The 24096-nt window shown below is 41.4% G+C and overlaps 1 protein-coding gene across 1 annotated transcript in view; it reads right to left on the reverse strand.

Moving 5' to 3' along the window:
* Window positions 1-21468, reverse strand: part of sos2 (son of sevenless homolog 2 (Drosophila)) — a 39624-nt gene extending 18156 nt beyond the window's left edge. Inside the window, exons 1-7 of the mRNA XM_037694606.1 lie at window positions 20639-21468; window positions 10364-10489; window positions 9622-9753; window positions 9327-9491; window positions 9037-9240; window positions 3744-3887; window positions 363-473 (exon numbers count right to left, since the gene is read on the reverse strand). Of these exons, the coding sequence (XP_037550534.1) occupies window positions 363-473; window positions 3744-3887; window positions 9037-9240; window positions 9327-9491; window positions 9622-9753; window positions 10364-10489; window positions 20639-20722 (966 nt within the window). The 5' untranslated portion in view covers window positions 20723-21468. The remainder of the gene's footprint in view (window positions 1-362; window positions 474-3743; window positions 3888-9036; window positions 9241-9326; window positions 9492-9621; window positions 9754-10363; window positions 10490-20638) is intronic.
* Between the last annotated feature and the right edge of the window lie 2628 nt (window positions 21469-24096).

Consider the following 24096-nt stretch of genomic DNA (forward strand, 5'->3'; position numbering starts at 1 on the left):
TGATCATACAGCTGATTGTTGATCACACAGCTGATCATACAGCTGATCGTACAGCTGATCATACAGCTGATCATACAGCTGATGGCACAGCTGATCGTACGGCTGATTGTTAATCGTACAGCTGATCGCACAGCTGATCGCACAGCTGACTGGTTTTTATTTTAAATCTTCCAGAATTATTTTTGTGACTTTTTTAAATCATTCATGAAAAATCTTAATATATGAAGTATACAAAAATAAATAAATTAATTAAAAAAATGAACACATTTTTATAATTTCTTTAATACGACGGTGGAAGCACAGTGAAGTATTTTTTAAATTTGACATTATATTTTAAGACAAACTCGGGTTAGTCATCTTACCTGTAAATTCTGCCAAACGGTGGGGCGGGCCATCAGGCTGCCGAAGTGATCGGCAAATTTCACGTCAAGAATGTCCTGAGCGAGGATCTCGTAGGGGTCGAATGCCTGCTCCTAAACGCACAAACACACAGAGGATTTTCAAGTGTTATTAATAATAAGGATAAATAAATACAGGTATCAAACAAGTCAGAGTCAGAGTCAGAGTCAGAGTTTCTTTATTGTCATTCGCACCTCATGTGGTACATGTGGTGGAGCGAAATTATGTACACAGGGTCCCAGTTACATCCATCAATAAAATGTATAAGAAAAACAGTAATGACATCTAAGATATGAACTAAGAAAAACATCAACTAAATATACACTAAGCACTAATAACATAAAACATTGAACATCAGCACAAACATGAACATGAGTCCGTGAACAGATGTGCACGCATGAACACACCAACATTGAAACAGATCAGCAGCAACATTGAAACAGATCAGCAGCAACATGAAACAGATCAGCAGCAACATGATATGGTTTTTCACAGTGATTATTCTAGTTAGAGATTCATGAGTCTAACAGCCTCAGGGTAGAAGCTGTTCCTCAGTCTAGTGGTTCTACACTTAATGCTCCTTAACCTCCTTCCTGAGGGGAGTGGGGCAAAAAGTGTGTGTGCTGGGTGGGTGGGGTCCTTCATGATGCAGGTGGCCCTCTTCCTGCATCTGGAGGTGTAGATGTCTGTGATGGTGGGGAGGCTGATTCCGACAGATTTCTGTGCAGCCTTCACCACTCTCTGCAAAGCTTTTCTTTCTGCAGCTGTGCAGCCTCCATGCCACACATTGATGCTCGAGCACAGGATGCTCTCCACTGCACACCTGTAGAAGGAGGTGAGGACTGAGCTTCCCAGACCAGCTCGCCTCAGCCGTCTGAGGAAGTAGAGTCTCTGATGAGCTTTCTTGATCAGGCTGGTGGTGTTGTTGCTCCAGCTGAGGTTGTCATTCATGTGTACACCCAAGTACTTGTAGCTGGAGACCACTTCCACCGCAGATCCTCTTATGTTCAGGGGGGTGTAGGTGTTTTTGTTCCTTCTGAAGTCCACAATCATCTCCTTTGTCTTCTTCACATTGATGTGAAGGTTATTCTCTCTGCACCAGCTCTCCAGGTGTTCCACCTCTTGCCTGTAGCTGGACTCATCATTGTTTGTGATGCATCCCACCACCGCTGTATCATCTGCAAACTTTACAATGTGACAGCCTGGATGGGTAGCTGCACAATCATATGTGAGCAGAGTAAACAGGAGGGGGCTCAACACACATCCCTGAGGAGAGCCAGTGCTGAGGGTTATGGTGGAGGAGGAGAGGTTGTGGATCCTCACTAACTGTGGTCTGTTTGTTAAAAAGTCTAGTACCCAGTTGCAGATGGAGGGGCTTAGTCCTAGTGTGGATAGTTTGTCCATCAGGGTTTGGGGGATCATGGTGTTGAAGGCGGATGTGAAGTCCACAAAGAGCATACGGACGTAAGAGTTTTTCTGCTCCAGGTGGTTGAGTGCAGTGTGGACCACAGAGGAGATTGCATCCTCTGTTGATCGGTTCTCACGGTATGCGTACTGATGAGGGTCCTCGTTGATGTTGATGGTTGTTTTGATGTGAGTCATGACCAGTTTTTCGAAGCATTTAGCGACTATCGGGGTGAGGGCCACTGGCCGATAGTCATTCAGACCAGTCACTGTAGAACTTTTTGGAACTGGGATGATGGTGGCAGTCTTCAGGCAGGTGGGAACTGTCTCCAGGGTAAGTGAGGTGTTAAAGATGTCTGCCAGCACCTCACAGAGCTGATCAGCACATTCCTTCAACACTTTTCCGGGGATGTTGTCTGGGCCAGTTGCTTTGTGCGGATTAATCCTCCTGAAGGTACTCCTTACTTCTGCTGAGGTCACGCTGAGATGCTCTTCATCCGGTGGCGAGGTGAGTCTGGTGCTGGGTGGTCTGTTCGGGTCTTCAAAGCGTGCATAGAACTTGTTGAGGGCATCAGGCAGAGATGGGTCTTTGGGGCATTGTTCGCTCCTTCCTTTATAATCTGTTATGCACTTAATGCCCCTCCACATGCTCCGAGGGTCTTGTGAGATGAATTGACCCTCGATCCTCTGTGCATATGTGGCCTTGGCCCTCTTAAAACAAGATACAACTTCCCCCTTATGTTTTACAAGAAAGAAGAAGCTAAAGATGATGGATATTAATTTTTTTAATTAGCTCAGGAAGAACATGGCAACAGCCACAGAGACTATATCCATCAAAGTTAAGTCAGGTCCTCTGGACGGTTTCTGTTTGTTGAAACGTTTCGTCTTTCATCCAAAGGACTTCATCAGTCCGAGGAGCCACAACAAACTCAGTCTTATAAACAGCACCTTCACATAGTGGGCCAACCAGTTTGATGGTGCTCTGATGGTTTCTGGAGTCCACCCTCTCTCCCGCCGCCTTGTCAGAGGCAGTTATGGCCAACGTGGTTCAAAACATCAAAGTTCATGCTCATTACTCCCAGTAGAAAAAATGGCCACATAACAAAAGTACTGAATACAGCACATTATACACCAGTCAACAAACTATTATACAGCAATGCAGGCATCTATAGCAATGGACCAGAAAGGCAAAGTCCTTGTATAACTTTTGACCTTGATATGTGACCTTGACTTGTAATTCGTAAACGAAGACGCCATTTTTCTCATTCAGAACACCTGACAGAACTCTAAAATGGCTGCTGTGCGACAGTCCCCATCCAAGTCTGTCCAGGAACTTCCTAGTTTTTTTTATTTATTATTGTATAGAACAGCCTCAAAGTAAGAAAGTTTCTTTCGGCTGCTCCTCCTTCAGGGGTCGCCACAGTGAGCCAACTCGCATGAAAGATTTGGCCATGTGTTTTATGCCGGATGCCCTTCCTGATCCAACCTGGACTCGAACCTGCAACCTCAGGATTACAAGACCGCGGCACTGACCACTGAGCTACCGCAGCCCCTGATCTATACAAAGCCTATATTAAAAATAAAAAAGTTTTAAAAGAAAGTTGAAATTTGTATCCAAGCAAACTTTTTATGATGTTCACAATGTTTAGAAAATGATTTAGTTTCTTTCTCCAACGTTCAGGATTTTGTTTGAGGTTTGATCAAGAGGCATTAGTTTAATCAACGATGGTCTCATTATTACATCCCAGTCCTCTAAACTCTACACAAATTGTAAAGATTCCCACGTCCAATATCCTCAAGATTAGACCAGAAAGGCTAAAAACCCAAGCTATCTTTAAACTCTATGACGATCTTATCTTTAAACTCTGGCACGAAACACCACGAGGCCTCAAACGTTCGTCCATGTGTTGCAGTGAAACGTGGACGTTTCTGGTACGAACCTCTGCCAGATCTTCAAAGCAGCTGCCCACCAGCGGATGAGGACTGCCATCAGCGGTCATCTCCACAGCGTCCTCGATGAGTCCGAGGAGCTTCACCGTCAGCTCGTGGATGTCCAGGATGTTACTGAAGGTCACCTCCACGTCCTGCAGCAGCAACAAGACAAGTGAGCCGAGAAACATCTGCTGAACTGTGGCTGCAGCAGATCAGGGTTCTGGAAAACCATTTCCTTCACTATTTTCTCCCTTCATTGTTCCTTCTTTCCTTTTTCTTTCCTTCTACCTGCCTTTCTTCTTTTTCCTTACATCAACCTCCTTCCTTCTGTCTTCTCCCTTTCTTCTACTTTCCTTCCTGTTTTCTTCTTAACTACCTTCTATCGATATTATGACTTCCTTAACTTTTTTCTGATGAAAGACAATAATGTCAGAGGAACCATTCGTCCATCAATGTGCCATAACTCTATTTCTGGCTCTTCACTTTCTTATTCCTTGACTTCATTTGATCACGTGGCGTTATGTGACATTTCATCTTTATTTGATAAAATGAAAATTTCTACCGGTCCAAATGACAATCTTTCAGCGATGTTGTTAAAAAAGGTTTTTCTGTCATTGGTCCCTGCACTGTAGATATTTACAGTACTTCTATTTCAACAGGTGTTTCCAAGCTTGTTCAAGCATGCTGTTGTTGAGCCATTATTAAAAAAAGCAAACCTGGATCCTACAAAGTTTGAAAATTACAGGCCACTCTCCAAGATCCCGTGGCTGAGCAGCTAATCGCTCACATGGAAAAACATGAGATTTTTGACAAATTTCAGTCTGGGTTTCGAAAGCTCCGCTCCACAGAGACTGCTTTACTTAAAGTTTACAGTGATATTTTGATGTCAGCCGACTCTGGAGAATCCACGGTGATGGTTCTCCTAGATCAGGGGTGTCAAACTCCAGGCCTCGAGTCCTGCAACTTTTAGATGTTGCACTGGTCCAAAACACCTGGATCATATGACTGAATTAGCTTCTCAGTGCAGTCAAGTTCTCCAAAGTCCTGCTAATGACCTCCTTATTTGATTCAGCTGTGTGGCATCAGAGACGCATCTAAAAGTTGCAGGACTCCGGCTCTCGAGGCCTGGAGTTTCACACCTGTGTCCTAGATCTAATATCTGCCTTTGACACTGTTGAACAAGGTATTTTGATTAACAGGCTACGGGATGTAGTCGGTCCATCAGGCTTGGCACTGGAGTGGTTTATCTCCTATCTTTATGGGAGAACAGTTAGCGTTTCTGCAAACCAAATAATGTCAGAATCCAAGAGCCTGCTATGTGGGGTACCTCAGGGCTCAGTGTTGGAACCTATTCTCTTTCTTGTTTTCCCCCTCAGCCAAATAATAAGTCAGTTTTCAGATGTGTCTTATCATTTCTATGCTGATGATATTCAACTACATTGTTCCTTCAGACCTTCTGAACATCACAAATTATCCTCCTTGTTAAACTGTATTAACAATATCAAACAGTGGCTCATTGACAACTTTCAGCAACTTAATTGTGACAAAATTTAAACTCTAATTATTGCTCCTGACAATCAAATATCTGAAATTAAACAACACCTTGGTGTATTGGCCTCTTCTGTCAAACCAAATCTCAGAAACCTTGGCATTATTTTTTATTCTGCCATGTCATTGCAGTGCCACTCTCGTGGGTTAATCAGAAATTGCTTTTTTCAACTAAGAAATATTTCTAGGCTCAAGTCTCTCGTGTCAAAAGCCAAATTAGAGAGGATTATCCATGCTTTTATTACATCCTGTCCGGATTATTGTACAGTCTTTTCATGTGTTTGACTAAGAAGGATCTTGATCGTTTGGAGACAGTTCAGAATTCTGCTGCAAGGCCTTTAACCAACACACGGAAAAGACAGCACATAAACGCCAGTTTTAATCTCTTTACATTGGCTACCGGTACGTTTTAGAATTCATTTTAAAATTATAGTTCTTCCTTTTAGAGCCCTACTCCTCTTCGCATGCATCGCCTCTGACTTTGCGCTGCCTTGATTCTCTCCAGAAACTGTCCAGATGACCCGACTGAAAAATGTTGGGATTGTATACCTGGATTATTGAGCATGGACTTTGTTGATTCTCTTAATACTTTTAAAAGGCAGCTGAAGACACACTTGTTTAGATTGGCTTTTAATTAGTTTTATGTAGTCTTATGTCATACACATGTTGTTTTATCTTTTACCGTTTGTGTTCTTATCTTGTGTTTTTATGTCTTTTATTCTGTAAAGCACTTTGTGGTTTCTGACCTGTAAAAGGTGCTACTTAAATAAAGTTTACTTAATATCCAATGATTTACCTACTTGGAATCTGGTGCTCTCTCTAGTAGTCATTGTGTGAGAGGTGGGGGACACCCTGGACATGTCTCCAGTCCATCACAAGACATACAATTATTCTCACTCTCACTGGGGGACAATGTAGCTAATGAAGCTAACATGCATGTTCTTGATCATGTTAACAAAGCAGCAGTAATGTTTTTCATCCATGTAATATCAAGAACATTAAACTGATGAGAAGGAAACTCTGAACGTAGAGACTGAATGAACTTTTGGAGTCAACCTCATTCAAGAAGAAGGCCACAGCCAGAAGACCGTCTTCTCAATAAAAGATGGTCCGAGTTCAGAACTTTGGTGTGAAAGGAAATGGGTGATATGCATTCAAGGAATTTTAAGTCTCTAATTTAGGTCATGTTTTGAGCCTAACGTGCATCCAGGGAGTTGGTGGTTTGATCTCACATTTTCTGACCAAATGCCAAAGTTTCTGAGCTTTTTGTCAGTTTAGATACACTCTGAAAGCAATCGCTTTAATAAATGGTTTAAAAACAGATTTCTAACTATCGTTTAAGACGTACTACAATTGCTGATTGACAAATCTCAGCAAAATGTCCAAGGAAGTTATTTAGACACAAATAAGCAGACTGGATGTGTTGCTTTGTTGTTCCTGCAGACAGAGTCGAGTTCACAGGAAGTCGAAAACAGTTAGAAGCGTTGACCGACTGCTAAGTCTGAGAAAAAGTCCAGTCTAGTCATGCTTCTTGACATGACCATGAATATTTTCAGAGTTCACCATGCTCCAACAGACATATTTGAGGTTATTTTGGTGGGGGCTGCAGATGCTGTTCCTGTCTCAACTTAATTACATGTTCTGCGTTTCTCTTGGCCTCACAAAGAATTATCCTCCTCACCCAATAGATACCACCGATTACCAAAACCCAAAATATGCGAAGCCGCAGCAATCCATGCAGCTCAACTTCCACTCCGTTTTTCTCGTCCCTAAATTTACAAACCAAGTTGGATCCCTGCCGTGACTTTGTGTAATCTATTCTCCGTTTCCAGCATTTCTTGACGGAATGCACACCGCTCTCTACATTTCATGTCTGAGTCTTGAACTAAAATAACTTAATGCTGAAAAGGAACAAAGCTCTAGTTGTTTGATCAAGCCTTATAAAAGGCGTTATGCAAGTTCTCATTAGATATAACAAGATTTGCCTAGCTGTATCATCGCTCAGTTTATGTGCTGGGAATGACTCTCAGCTACTACCACACCAAATTTAAGGTCAACTTTTCCAAAACTGACAGAGTTACAGCCATTTTTGTGTTTTCTAAGGGGTTGACTCCAAACATTAATAAGTTGTAGATGCTCATCCAATGATTACTTTATAAAAGTTTGATTAACACCAATCTACGAGTTCCTTAGATATTATGCTAACACTACAAAAGACCACACAGACATGAACATGAGTTGGTCTGGAACAGCAGAGTTCTTACTGTGATTCTACTTGACCCAAGTTCAGCCTTCTATCCTCAACAGACTAACCTCCATTGACATCTCAGGTACTCCATTAGACTGGTTTGAATCTTATCTCTGAACAAACTCAATTTATTCAGCTTAAATCCTTCCATTCTCTGTCTTCCTCCGTCTCCAAAGGTGTGCCCCAAGGCTCTTTCCTCGGACCTCTCCTCTTCATCATTTACCTTCTTCCTCTAGGTCACATCTTCTGCAAATTTGGTGTCCATTTCCACTGTTATGCTGATGACACACAGCTCTACTTGTCAACCAAACCAAACTCCACTCACCCACCCTCCATCCTCACGGACTCTCAGTGAGCTCAATCACTGGTTTTCCAACAATTAACTTCAACTAAACAGTGACAAACAGAAATCATCCTTGTCAGTACCAAAAACTCTATTTCAAAATCAGAACATCTTCTCGTCCCCCTCAACAACTCTCTGATATCCTCCTCGCCTCAGGTCAAGAGTCTCAGTGTCATCCTCCACTTCACACATCAACAATGTTACACGGTCTGCCCATTTCCATCTCCGAAATATTAACCGTCTCCGCCCTTCTCTCACACCTCACTCCACAGCCATCCTTGTTCACAGTCTTGTGACTTCCCGGATCAACTACTGCAACTCCCTTCTTTATGGCCTCACCAACAAATCTCTCCAGAAGCTACAGAAGGTCCAGAACTCAGCTGCCCGTGTCATCACTCAAACCTCCTCCTGTAATCACATCACTCCTGTCCTGCAGCAGCTCCACTGGCTCCCGGTTAAATCACGCATCGTCTTCAAAATTCTTCTCCTCAGTTTCAAAGCTATCCACAACCTTACCCCTCCGTACCTATCTGACCTCCTACACATCTCCATTCCCTCTCGCTCTCTCAGATCCTCCTCTTCGCTGCACCTCCATGTACCCTCTGCCCGCCTCTCCACCATGGGGAGCAGGGCCTTCACCTCCTCTGCCCCTCACCTCTGGAACTCTACTGCCAGACCTACAAAACACCACCTCTCTTTCTCTGTTCAAGACTGCTCTGAAAACACATCTCTTTAGACTCGCTTATCCTTCTTAACTTTGTTTTATGCATTTTATTTTTCAATTTATTGCTGTTGGTCTTTGCACCGATTGTTTTTACACAATCTTATCTGATACGTTTCTTGCTGTAAAGTGTCCTTGGGTGTCCTGAAAGGCGCTTCTTAAATAAAATGATTATTATTATATTATTATTATTATTATGATGCAAACCAGACTGAAAATAATTGCGAGTAAACAAATGTTGCCAGCAGTGTTGACTTCTTGTTTTTGTCAATAGTGCAGCTCATGTCAGAAACAAACATCTTTAGAACAAATCGTGCGTCTCTCCTGAGGGATATCGCACATCAGTTTGTTTACACGAGTCATAGCTTTGCAATAAACGTGACAAAACTGTAAAAGAGTGCAATATTTTCACGTTTACTTCACGTTGGAGGGACTCCTCACCTGTGCCGAGAAGATTTTGGGATAAGACAGGAAGTGATTCCGCAACACTTTCACAATAAGGTCGAGCTCTCGCAGATATTGTCTTTCTTCTGCAATTTCAAGCCTAATCAGCTCGTCGTACGTGAGCTCCCCAAAGGACAAGGGCTCCTCCGTGCACTGGGACAACAAGCCGATGTCCTCCTGGTCAAACATGTCCATCAATACCTACAATCAAACACAAGGTAGACCCAATCAGTAAAAACTAACAAAACTAAATCTTCATTTATCAAGTGTGACCGTTTGACTCTCACTTTGTCGGCGCACATGGACACCTTGATGTCCTGCTGGGTGATTTCAAAGTGACGGATGTTGCCGACATAGTTGCCTGCCAGTTTGAGGATATCTGCTGATATGTATTCGAGCACGGCCGCGATGTAGAGAGAAACGTGGTAGTCCACTTTGTAGCCCAAAACCTCCTAGTTTGAAATAAAGATAAATGTTTTTTTTAAGGCAAAAATAATTAATAAACAGCAGCTGTAACAAAATATTATTTAGTAAACTGGTTTTAAGAAGGAAGACAGGGCTGAGCTATGCAGAGGTTTTTACCTTCAGCATCGGGTGTATCTTGTCCACAGGGAGAAGTAACGGGTTTCTTCTTTTACGTTTCTCTATAGCTGCCATGGCGTCGTTAATTGCCCATTTATCTATAGGATGTGGAAAAGTTTTCTGCACCCGTTCCTGTAGAAAAAAAGAGAAAAGAAAAATGTGTTGGCATCAGAAGACTGGAACACAGAACAATGTACAACAGGTCATTATTGCTGTTACATCATCTACATAACAGGATAATATAACAGAGTTAGATAAAAAAATAAATAAAGTCAAACGCAAAGCATCACCAGGTGAACTAACATAAATCAAAAAAGTATAGAAAGAGGTAAAATACAAAAGCATTACTAAAAAAAAAAAAGAGTGCATTATTTTATAATACGATACCCCCGCGACCCGAAAAAGAAGAAGGGAGTAAAGATAATGGATTAATGGATGAGATCAGAAAATGCATTTTAATAGGATCCCCTGTGGTTGATTTTCCACTAAGGAACACTAGAGGGCAGTAATGTTACTGAGAGAGTACAGGAGCGCTTCATAACATTCTGACAAAGAAAGAAATTCATTTAGGACCTGTAGGTTTCATCAGTAAGAAAAGTTGACGACACAAAAATAAATAAATATAAAAAGACAAGAACAAAAATAAATATGCGGCTGATTTTCCTTATAGACATATAAAATAAAAGTATGCAAGCATGTAAAAAGCTTTGCTCACACGTGTACATGTGAAAGAAGCGCTTACCTCCACGTCCTGCACAGAGCGGGGCTGCGCCATGCACAGCATGTTGAGCAGCTGCAGGATCAGCTCTTCAACGTACTGGAGGGCGTCCTCCTTCGCCGTCAGGTTTGGGTGGACCTGCTTCTGTACCTGAAGGTCGCACACGGACAGAAAACAAGATTCAGTGCCGAACTGCAGAGGAGTTCATTTGTCTTTAAGCAATATGACCAAGAAAAAGAAAACGGTCATTAAAAGTTGGGGCAACAAGCGACCCGTGGTGAAAAGGTAAAATCTGAGATGGATCAGATCATGTTGGTGTCTTTCACTGCTCCGACAACAAATGTTAAAAATAATTTCCTAACAGAGCACAACTAGCTGCAGACACCCCTCACACACAATCACACACGTGGCAGAGTGAAGACGGGTTCACAAACACGGAGGAGTCCGTCTTGGACCCTGACGATCCAGTCCACTCCAGTCCCTCTCGTGTTTAGGTCTGATTTCAGCAGACAACTAAATGTCCATAAAGTCGAAGACCGATCATCGACGGATGAATGCACGTCACCCATCTTTCATGTCAGAGCTTTAGACCAAGATCGTTTCCTAAGCCGACCGTTTTCTGGCGTTGTAGCTGTTTTGGTCAAACCTCAGAAAGGACGTTACGAAGTGCAAGTGCTCGGATATTGTGCTGAAGATGACTCTAAACTACCACCACACCAAATGTAGTTCAAAGTCAGTGACACCGACTGTGAAACATCTACTTCTATTTCTGTGTTCATCAACTGGCCATCTTGAATTGGACTGACCCCTAAAATCGATCAGTTTTCAATCTACATCCATCGATTCCTCTGACGGACATCTGTCACCGCCGGTGGACAGTTTTTATTTTTATTTTATTTAATCCACTAAATAAAATAAAAACAGGGGTGCGCACCATCGGAAAATCCACCGCGCACCACCCGCGGTGTGCACCACACACCACCACCATTGGAGAATCCACAACCACCGCGGTGGTTTATTTTATTTAATGGATTAAATAAAATAAAACTAACTTTTGCTGCTTAATAGTTTTGATTTTCCTGTTACTTATTTTTCAGTCTGATAAATGGTCGGAGCATAAATATATGATCCCAATGTTTTATCATTTTATTTTCTTTATTTTTCTGTTTTTGTAAATAATAAATGACAGGTTTGTTTTAGCGTCTTCAGTTCCTATGACATCATCGACTAGTCGACGTCAACTCGACTACCATCATGTTACTGTCAACTTTAAAAAACGTGTAGTCGTTCAACCCCTAGTAGCCATCTTGAATCGGTTGAATCCAAACGTTAATCAGTTGTAAATGTCAACACATCAATTAGTTTCTAAAAGTTTAATTAATAACCGCTCAGTGATTTAGGCGATATCTTGTTAACAAATAGTTAACAGCTAAAATTCAGACACAGATTTTGCAGAGTGGGTGCTCAGAGTGAGGATCAGTGGCTACCGCACTAGATTTTAGTCCATTATCTGTAAAATTGAGTTAAAAAATATCTGTTTTTATTTGTAGCCATTTTGGTCAAACCTTGAAACAGTATGCAGTTTCACACATGTTCCACAACGTGTTGCACTCAAACTACATGTTAGGAGCAATGCTCAGCTACTGCAGCTCCAAGTTTTAGCTCAATTTCTGTAAAAGTCATTTCTGTGTTGTCTAAAGTGAGTTAGCTGTGGCGGCCATCTTTAATTAGACTAAGTGACATGCTGATCAGGTGTAAATGAAAATCCAGTTCAAATTTGTTCAGTGGGTCATGAGATATTTTGCTAAAAATGTAGACGAAAATATGCTCAGATAATCAGAGAAAATGAAAAATGCCTTTTCAGGAAAATTTCTAAGATTTAAATTAATTACACCGAGACAGAAAAAATGTGACTCGCAGCTTGGCTTTGTTTACGTTTCTGTACATCATTTCTGTTTTAATCCGCACTCAACACCCATGAAGTCATCAAAAAAACACAAGTTTAATGTCAACTGATATCAAAGGAGAAGTAGGTTATGAGAGTCTTTAATCCCTCAACAGTCACTTGACCAAATTCCACAGGACACCGGGAGCTGTGAGTCACCACTGTGAAACTACGGGGTTTTCCCTGAGCCTCATTCACAGAACAGTTGGCCCATTTCTCAGAGGCCACGTCCGACCAGTGTGGTCCATCTCCAACAATGTCAGGATGAGAGACAAAGGAAAAATAATGCACAGAACCCAGAAAGAAACAAAAAAATGAAAGTGAATTCAGAACACGTGACAGCTGAAAGAGCACCAAGATGATCAAGAATTTGTTGAATATCACTGACGTTGAATCCTTATCCCTTTAGACAAAGTACACATGTATGATAATTATGTGCCGATATGAATATACCCCTGAAATGCTGGAATGAGCCGTAATTGTACATTGTATCCAGCAGAGGGAGCATGACGAATACTTTCAAGTCTTGGCTTGGATGCATGGATCTGCCTAGCTTAGCTTCATGGATGCTAACAGCTGTGCTAAATAAACAAGCCCCACTCCACTTTGTTTTCTTAGATTCTTGGGGAGGACAAAGCTCAAGAAATTTCAGCCATTATATCAGTTTTTGGCATTAACCTTCCCCTTCCAATATCGGTAGCCAAAATTTCTATTTATCAGTCAGGTTCTAATAATTACCTTCCATCAGAGGAAATGAGTTTGATGTTCTAAATTATTCTTGGTAGTCCTAACCATTTCTTTTTCCATTTTTTTCAATATTAAAGGAAATTCTCTCTACAGCACAAGTAAACTGCTCCGAGCATTAGCCATATTGATTTGAACATCACAGCTAGCTTCACGTAGCTTCACGTAGCTTCACGTAGCTTCACGTAGCTGCGGTAAACTATGTGACATGTAAGACAACCGCATGCTGGTGCGGCTTGCCCTGCCAGAACCCACAGACATGAAAGTTGAGAACAAAAAGTTTTATTCCGTGGAAAATGTAACCTACAGTTTGTTTAATGTGAGCGCAGTTAGCAACAAATAATCTTGCATTGTGAACAAACCACTACTTTTTTGGGCCAGCTGGATATTTTTGAAAACTTTTACACGTCTTAACACTGCTCCAAACACAAACCTTTTGTTTTTATATTTTAAGTAAAACTGAGACAGAGCAGACAAACACACGCAGCGCAGAGTACCGGCAGAGGAAAACTTGTTCCTGGTTACTGAAACGGTTAGGTAAATTAACAAGATAAACTCATTAAAATATGTGTTGACTAAATATATCGATGATGACCAATTATCAAATTTGACATAACTGAATTATTGAATTTCAAAGCACCATATGGTTATAGTATAATACAATCAAGTAAATTTTCTTGTGCCAAATATTGAAACTAAAACAAACAGAAAAATAGATGCTCAAAAACAGCTTTTGCTTTAAAATGACAAAAAACTTTTCACTAAAATCTACCTACAATTAATAAATACTATACAAGAATGGTGACTTAGTGCTAAACGAATCAACATGAACACATTAAACATGCATAACCTGAAAGCATGATACTTGAACTATAACAATCTATGACTTCAGTCCAAGCAGCTCTTTGCAAAAGTGATATTATGATGAAAAAATGATATATTATGCAGCTCTAACACAGGCCACCTAAAAAAAACACATAAAAGCTTCCTCTAAATAGTAAGAAAATGTATTTTTTTCTAAGAGAAACCGTAAACGCAACATTATGTCAAACACAAAAACAACAATTTGACGTCAGTATGAACTTTCTGTACAGCGCAGCATTAAATGCAACGCTTGCAGAGCTGCATCTGAGCAGTTTGATAGAGGAACAAAGATGCAGGTCACTGGAGCACAAGCTGAATTACGTCATCATTTTGATGCACGTGTCACCCGTAACACACGGAGTGATGAAGTGTTGTGCGTGGAAGAAGGATAAGGTGATAACAGAGGCAGCATGGTGTTAATACAAGGATTGCATTTCTAATTTAATTGATTTGTCTCCTGGCTGTGTATATGGAACAGCATCAGGCTCAGGTTACTGGTACTGTGACGTACGTGCGTGTGCATGTGTGTGCGCGGCGGGGCTCATTATTATACTGGAGCATGTGTCACTGTTTATGATTCATGCCATGACATCATCTGCCATTACAACCAGACCGTCTGGGGATCCACTGGGCAGAGATCAACTGAGACAACAGGCACACATCCAGAAACAAAGGAACAACAACAACAACACGCAGAGGAGCAGACAACAAGAGACAAGTACACAACAACAAACCACACTCTGACCTAAACATATTCACACGCGTGACCTTCTGACATGTAGCTCCCCTCCCACACACATTCTGATCATAAACACGACCAACAGGCATGCAGCCAACACATGGCCTCTTCCTGACCACAGCCTGACCTGACCCAGTGACCTGTGCCTGCACTGCCCACTCATCCTTCATCCAGATCTCCACCCAGAACAAGCCCATGTTCAAAGACCTGGTTTCACTCAGTGGAACGAGTGCAAAACCAGCGTTTTAACCGACCCGGCAGCCTGGGGGCAACACGCAGGAAACACAACCTGTTACTAGGAACATCAAAACATAAGCTCATCCTGGAGATGAAGAGACCCACCTATGCATGACATCACATGGTGCTGATTAAATCATGTCCTTGGCATCTTACTGGTTCTGCTTTGGTGGTTTTACTGAAATCAGTCACTATGCACATGTGAATTAGACTTTGAAAACCAGAATGGTCCAGACAGATTATCCTGAAACCAGGGCTTCAAAAACCACGTTCAGAAAGTAGCTCAGAATGTATGCGACCAATAAATGTCTACTTTTCTTTTAACTAACCTTCACATCTGATGTGTCACTTGGATCGTTGGAATCTGAGGCAAATGTCCCAGTGGTCAGGGATTCTTCTAACAAACGTACTTTTACATTAAATTTAGACAGATTTAAAGATCTTGCCCACTCTGATGAAGTGAACTTAATCTGATCTTAGAGGCAGAAGAGGCAACAAACCCAGAGTTTTTACTCGGGGGGGTTGGTAGTAAAATAGTTTTGTTTTCATAAATATTTTAGCTTTGGGCTAAAGAGAAGTTAAGTGAAGAGCAGAATGTATCCAACAGCTTGGCTTGGACAAACTAAAGCTGTAACACAAACATAAAGCAAACGTGTAATCTGACCAACTTCATCTTTAAAACTTGGTTTGTTTCTCACTGAGTGATGCGAACTTATCAGCACTGCATTTCTCAAGCTCAGCAGGGCACTGGAAAGAAAGTGTGCGACTGAAGCTCTGGCCAACTTCTCCATCCCAGAGGAACATCAGACTTGAATCTGTTATAATGAGCATCATAATATTCATGGCAGAGGTAACATTAGTCACTGTTGCTCACACAGACGCAGAGTGTAAACATCAACTGTGTAAAGAACTGCACGGTACGAGACTTCTGGATTCAAGCATTCAAGGTTCTTATTGTCATCCACACCACATGTGGTACATGAGGTGGAACAAAACTATGTGCACAAGGTCCCAGTTACATCCAACAACATCAAAAATATAAAGTGTAAAAAGAAACTGTAAATAAGGAGCTAAGATATAAACTAAGATATACGCTAAACGAACGCCCAAAGGTACGCTAAAAGATCTCAAATATATCACTAATAGTGCACAACAATACACCAAACATTCTGTTCCGTCATAAGTTCTGTTCGGCTACAGTTCACACACTAATGTGAGCGGAGTCGGGCTCGGAGCCGACCCCAAATCTAACAAACTGGGATTTACTCAAAGCTTGCAACAAAAATACAGAAACAAGGCGCCAAACGTGATAAAGAGATAAATCTACAGCAGCACGGTCCTATTGGCAGAGCGGTTCTGATGACAGGTTATCTTACAAACATGGTCCAGTTAGCAGCTTGATACTGATAGCAGCATGGTTATGTTTCCCTTTAAAAAGGAACACATGGAGGCCTTCATATTTTGTTATACAGGTGGGTTTATCCCTAAAATATATTCTTACATAGAAAAAATAAAAATAATGCCACTACATTGTGGATTTTCAGCTATCGCGGGGGTCTCTGGAACGTAACCACCACACCAGGTGATGGATCACTGTAGTTGCGTACTGTATGTTCGAAACATGTCGGCGGAAACGGGCCACCAGAGGAGCACCCTGATCCCATACCAGTGACTGCAGTCCCTGAGCAGGTATGTCCATCTGTCCACTATGTTTCACCTGCTCGCTCCTTTCAAGTCAGAAACTAACAGGAGCACTGAACAACTTCTTTAAACACATCCATGCTGACATTAGGCGCCTTTAGACACTTAATTCAGCGCTACAGAGTAAAAGAACCAATCTCCAACAGCTCACACCGGCTGACAAAGTAAAATAAAAGCAGTTGGCAAAATCATTCTTCACCCTGCTGCCGAAAACCTGTGCAAGACAAGGCCAATCAGTGGCATTCATCATGCACACAATTTTGTGTCATTCGTGCTCTTTTTCACCGAGTTAAAAGAGCACGAATTAGCACAAAAACACCGGGAACGCCACACGTATTATCAATTCGGCCCAGTTGCCAGACAATGCTAGTCCCCTGCAACGTGCTTGAGCTGTGCATTGCTTATCCTTCAATACAGTCCAAGTTGATTCTGGCCCTGGGAACGTCGTCTTCCTTCAAGTTTACAAGGACAAAAGCATTAGAGGTAACAATTACGCTTGTGGTTAGAGCTGGACAATAATTCGATATCGATATACAGTACGCCACGATATACTTTATACACGAGTACGCCACGATATATTTTATTCAATAACGGTGATATGAGTTTTAAGCAGATTTTCGATATGATCACAGCGTTTCACCGGCGCATTTCTTTTTCTGTTCGCGTTGAAGCGACTGCTTCAGTTTAACCCGGACATAAAAAGGTGCGACACAACTACGTGAGTGCGTGGTGACGTAGATGTTACGCAGAGCTGAAGTCCAGAAGGCGTTAGCGATAGCAGGCTAGGCTAACCTCCAACGCGCGTTAAGTTTCCGCTTCAAAATGAGTTCCCGTCAGAACGTGACTGAACAAGGTTTCACAGCGAACAGAAAGCAGATGACATCATTGATGAGAGGAAAGACTGATTCGGAGGTGTGGAAGTGGTCCGGCTTTCTAAGATCCGATAAACTGAAAGTTTCAGTGCGTTGCCAAATGTGACGGAATCGTTCCAACCAGCGGTGGGAACATCGAACTTGTTCCACTGGACAGAATCTGCTGAGAGTCAGAAGATGAAGCACAATAAGTTTGAGCAACGTGTTCCTGAAACATCACCCCCAGCTGCATCAAAAGAGAAACGCATGCGGCAGACGCAGACGTTTGCTGCATGCGTTGTTAGGTTCTGTTGTTGTTTACAGTTAAAACTATTGATATTGACAAAGTTCAGAGTTTTATGTTTATTTGACGGCGATTTCAAAATGTTAAGGCTGAATACAAATAAAAGGTGAACATTCATTTATTTGTACGGTCTGTACTGTTTTTCTGAGGCTTTTATATCGTTTATATCGAATTATATCATTATCGACCAAAACTGAGAGATATATCGTGATAAAAGTTTTGTCCATAGCGTCCAGCCCTGCTTGTGGTCCGCTGGACATCTGGGACTTTGGAGAGTCCCCACAATTCTCATGACGTCATCTCTGATCAACACTACTGATTAACTGCAGTGCGCACGTGCAAAAGCGTACACATCCAGGTAAATTAGATTCCTCCTGTGAACAATGGCAGGAGTTCTGAATAACGTGCACTCTGAACTAAAGGTTTTGGTGTCAGATAAGCCAACGTTTGATATTGTGGAAACTGGGCCCAAGTCTAGCACCGTCCTAGTCTCTGAGACCCCGACGGGTTTTTCCCTCTCCTGCTTATCGTCAACAATCTGGAAATCTGTCAGATTACGTCATCCATTGATACTTCTTTTTGACAAGAAAGCCTCTCCACCCCCCACCACCACCCTCACGGACAGCTGTGAAAAACAGCGAGTCACAGGCTGTCGAAACCATCACACCCCCACCCCCACAAATGACTTTCCCTCTGGTGTTTGTGCAGCAAGTTGAGACAGTGACAGTACACCATTACCCACCACCTGCTTTTTCACCTGACTCATCACAATTTCTGATGCAACACCAACAACTGACCACGTTACCGCTGTCATTTGTAAATGTAACGTCAGTTCAATATGGCTGCCGCAGCTAAAACATAGTCAAGCACAAAAAGTCGAGCGTCGTCAGTTTTACAGTTAATGAGCTAAAACTTGGTGTGGTAGTACCTGAGAGTCTGTCACAACACACAGTCTGAGCGTGACTATCACAGTATAACGCACAACCTTTGAACAAAACTGCTACAACTTCATTTCTCAACCTAAAATGATTTTGGCCTAAAGCTCCCGCAGGCAGCGGGTGACATGCATTCCTTCAAGAAACGCGAAGCCTCATTTGTTTCTGTATCTTGTTTCAGGGTTAATGAAATAACTTGAACTCTTTTGGGTTAAATTTAATCTTTATAAGGGTTTAAAGATTAGTGTGAAAATCCTGAAAACTTTTTTGAACTCAAATTGTATTTATGTACAGCCAGATAAAGCTTTCAAATAAAACCATTTTAATTGAATGTTTCGAAATCATTCACATTATTGAAATCAGGTTTTCTTCTGTACATTTTTCTGCCACGTAAATATTATTTCAACAATTCATGTATCAAAACGTTCAGCTCGTTCCTGCTGTAATATCTGTGCACTATTTACTTTTTGAAATATTTAGCTTTGTCGGCCATGTTTTTCTCACTGAAAATGACAGGAGCTCTTCAAATCCTGCAAACCCTTTAGCTGTTTAAAACCTTCTGCTCATTTCAGCTTCTGCTCTGGTTCAGCTTTTTTTTTTTTTGCTCATTTTATTTCCTGCTCCTTTCAGACAGTTTCTGCTAATTTCTATTTTATCTGCTTTCTTAGCCACATTTCAGCTAATTTAATCTTTTTGACTCCTTTTCAGCTAATTTCAACGTATGTGATCATTTCAGCTTCTTTCTGCCTACTCCAGTTATTTGTGCCATTGTCAGCTTTTTCTCTACTTCGACTATTGGTGTATTTCAAGTACGCTTCTTCAGCAGCTTTTAGCAAAATCCTTCAGCAACAAGCGCTGCATTTTACAGGAAATTAAATTTCTCTCATTCACACTTGGACGTGTAAATCACAACAGAATAGAAAAGGGTAGCACCAGTAATAATGGGTCAGAGCACCGAAAAACACAGAACCAGAGCAACCAGATGTGGCTCATGCTGGGAACAAACTTGCTCCACATTTTTCCCTCCATCTATTTTTGGAACACAAATATTTATCTAACTATGCCCCTTTCCAAAAATGGTTCTCAGCTGATAAGTTTCTAATTTACTCCAGTGAAACGAAGCATGTGGTTTTTGATCAGTATGAGTCGAGTGTCAGCTCTTTGCTACAAAAATGGCATTTCTCCATGTTGTTGTCATTTTGTCAGAGGATGCGTTTCCATCTGGAAGTGAGTCTGACTGCAGAAACATCAAGGGTAAACGACCGAGATGAGGTGCAGGCTGTGAACACTTGTTGCAGTTTGTGTTTTCAAGCCACCTGCATGTAAACAAATCAACAACACATTGTGCCATTTCAGTCAATATGCATCAGAGAGGGAACGATAAATGTTCTGTTCCCTCTCTGAACGCCTTTCCTTTGCCACCGCTCTCCTGACACGAGCTGCATCCATGCGTGAGCCGGGTTTGAAAACAGAAAACACTGATGACAGGATGAAGCCAAAATGATGCAAGAGAAAGAAAGGGATAGTAAAAAAGGAACCGATACAGTTCAGTCCTGCTGACCAACAAACTTAGAATTCAATTATTTACTTGACACAATCATTAAAATGACTATTTCTTTGGAAAGGGGACGACACCTTTACTGTCTGACCTAAAGAGAAACAAAGTGTCTGGAAGCAGCACTTATCCCATAAAAGTGTTTCACAATGGTAAAGCTAATCCAAGTTATTAACACACCATAAAAGTGTGAAACACGGCTCACACAGCAGATTACTCTTGAACATTAAACTGCTTATTGAGGAACAAACTGTCGAATTAAACGCACAAATTAGAAATATAAGAGAGCAGCTTCAGTAACTCCATGTGTGCAGCAGTCACAAACATCTGGAAGTTTTCTGGTTCACCTGTACTGGAGACCTGTCAACGAATCTGGGTGAAACGTTTTGAAACGGATTGCAAAGGTTGAAGAGTGCAGTTGTACCTTTCGTAAAGCTTGCACGAAGAGGCCTCTCCATTTGTGATTGTTGTCGTCACTTGGAAAGTCATAGATCTGCTGGGGCTGCATCGTTGGAGCGGCTCCTGGCGTGGCCGTGATCCGGGCTGAACTGTCAGCATCGGCCCCGGATAGATCAGTCTGTGCGGGTGGGTCAGTCCGGGCAGGCACGGTGGAAAAGTTACACTTGCTTCTTTACAACAACAAAAAAAAGGGGGGGCTAATGAATCCAAACCACAAAGCGAGTCCCAATTTGAGTCGGGGGGGCAACGAGAAAAAGCGCAGCTTTAAAAACGAGAAAATAAGCACATGTAGCAGTAAAGTGAACTCGGAGGCTAACGCTAGCTAGCCTGCTGCTGTAAACACGGAGCAGCGGCTAACGGCTAACAACAATCACTTATACTGGTACTTCTGCTAAAAATACAACAGCAGGCACGTTTAGGGCAGTGTTACATAAATATATTAGAGCTTAACTTGTTGGCAGCAATCGACAGCTACGACTTGTGTTTGGTTATTTGCTACCTCAACACCTGTAACCTTAGGAAGCTAGCCGCGCAGCTAGCTCGGTGCTACAGGCTTCTGCTGGCCTCGCCGCGCTCCGACTCCTGCGCTCCGACACACGAGCCGTCCAGCTCCGAACAAGGCACGCTGTTCCCTGCGCTGCCCGCGTCGCTCATCTTCCCCGCAGCTAGCAGGCGCTACGTCCACAGTTCGTCCCGCGCAGACGGCGGGCGGTGCGGGGCATGTCGGCGGGCGGAGCAGCCGAGCAGCGGTGAAGTGTGTTCGCTTTGAAAAGTCGAAGATGTTCGCTTCAACTCTCCGCTGCTGCGCGTCCGGGCACGCACGCACGCACGGCTGCGTAGTTATGCGTCTAACTGCGCGCGCGCACGCACACTCACGCTTATGTGTGGTTTCTTAATCATAACTAGATGTGAGGTATTAATCATGTTTTTATTTTGTTTGTTAGTAGATGTTTTAAATGTGTTCCAACAAGTTGGCGGCATTAATAACAAAAATAAACACTTTATTATTATTATTATTATTAATCAGGCTGAACTAACATAATTTAATTTAGACATGTCGTGCACACGATGAGGCGCCAACTCGTTTGTTGCTGTGATTCTGCCTTCTAGTGGTCACACTGCAGACCTGTAGGGGGGTCAGACCTGCGGGGTTTGGACCGGGTGGGGACCCTCAAGGCCTTCTGCACCTTCAGAGAAGGCCCAACAGAACACTATGAACATAGTCTCAAGGAAGGCACGCGCGCGCACGACATTTGCATGCGTACAATAAGACCCACAAGTGCGCATGTTTTACAAATGCATGAACAGTTTCTCAAAGGAACACATTTCAGTTTGCACAAGTAGGAACACTCTGCGCACAGCGTCAAAAACACGAGAACAAATCAGCTGCTGCGCACGCGCACGGATCAGCTGCCTGTGAACGTGACGTCTGAAACAGAGTCACCATGGTAATGGTGCGTTCAAGGCTGGCGGAAAGATGGGACATCAGAGCTTTACCAGATTTACTGAGTTAATGGGAAAAGACGCATTTCAAGCATGACACAGTAGCTCAAACTATATTAAAACACTTAAAATGTTTTTTGTTTCAAAAACATTTTCCAAATGAAGAATAATCTGCTCATTTTAGGTTGTTTATTTTGACTGAACAGTTCCGTTAATTATTAAAATCCAGTTATGTTAATGTTAGTGCATGTGTTTTAATAAAGGAGTTATGAGCAGGTGGTTTGTGCTCGTGTATTTGAGAATTTGTACGTGCAGAATGTTCCTAGTTGTGCAAATTGAAACGTGCACACTTGAATTTATGCATTTGTAAAACTTGTGGTACGCTTGTGGATCTTATTGTCTGCATGCAAATCACGCTACTTTTCAGATTAATTCATTTTCATAGAATTCAGCACATATGAAATGTTAGATTTTTTGCATTATATATATATATATATATATATATATATATATATATATATATATATATATATATATATATATATGGCCTTGCAGCTAATCAGGCCTTGCATACATGAAAATGAATGTGACTTAATGAAGCGTACACATATTGACGCGGTCTCGCATTTCTCTACAGAAAATTACTTCAGTGTTGATTTTTGTCCTGAAAGGTGACGGGTGACATTTATTCCTTCCAGGAACCCTAGACAATTTATTAGCAATGTTCATAAAGAGTCCATGTAACTTTTATTTTATGGGTAGAAAGTATAAAATAGTTTGGGAACTACTGGGTTTGATAACTGATTTTAAAATGATGTTCACAATAGTTTACAAACTTTACACTCAGTGACATTTCAGCGGTATCTCCAGAGACTATATTTATTTTATTTTACAACTTGGATAAGTCAAGTTCAGCCCCAAAATTTGTTAGAATCTTAAGATGATATTAGATCTTAGACTTGCGTGCCAAAAAATAAATAAAATAAAATAAAAAAACATTCATGGCATAAACCCCAGATGAGTTGTTCATTTTAATATCCATATATATATATATAATTATAAAGAAAAATACCCAAGTGTTAATACCAGTGAAAAATACATTTTTCAAATCTCCAAACTGCTAATGCAGCATTGAAATATTAAAACATTAAAAACAAAATTGTAACACTCAAAAACTGCTCCATTTAACCTCTGATTTTTAATCCCAATAATAATAAAACTGAATTGAGCTTTCTGTGCAATCGAGTGTCAAATGAGGCACTTAACCCCATATCTACATTCACAGCAACAAAACCACTTGAAAAACTAAAACAATATTCATAATGGCTATATAAGATGTCTAATTTCAGAATTTGTTAATATCCTAACAACTTATTGAAACAATACTTAATTTATCTGGAAAGTGCCTGTGACTGGTGTATCCTACAAATACAGTGGAAGAAAACTCTCAACATGCAAGAAGTTTTCTATAATACTCATGATTTCACCCATTTTGTCACATAACTGGCAGATTTTCTTTTTAAGTTGGAGCGGCCAAAGTGAAACAGGAAGTGACATCATTGTAAAAGGGGGAACTTCCTGGTCTTTGTTTAATGAAACCCAATTTGAACTCTGACTCTCAGACTGAAAATAATCCAAAGAAACAGATTCTTCTGTCCGTGTTGTCAGCCATGATTGTAGCAATGTTGTTCCCCTTTGACATCACTTCCTGTTACTGTGCAAGAGAATATCTGAACAACTGTTCATCTCAACGGCAAGATTTTTATTTTGCAATACGTTATTTATGTTATCTATCCAAAAATGTATTCATATTGATTAAAAAGAATTGACGTCACAGGCACTTTAAGTGATTAAATTTAAAACAAGTGTCTAAAGTGGGAGTAATAGGCCTGAAGCCTGTGATTTAATAGGATTATTTGTTTTAATAATATTAATAAATTATAATATTTTTGTAGAACTCGGTGTCTAGGTGTATTTATG

This window comes from Nematolebias whitei, chromosome 21, assembly GCF_014905685.2.
Source record: "Nematolebias whitei isolate Nwh7 chromosome 21, NemWhi1, whole genome shotgun sequence".
Taxonomy (NCBI): Eukaryota; Metazoa; Chordata; class Actinopteri; order Cyprinodontiformes; family Rivulidae; genus Nematolebias; species Nematolebias whitei.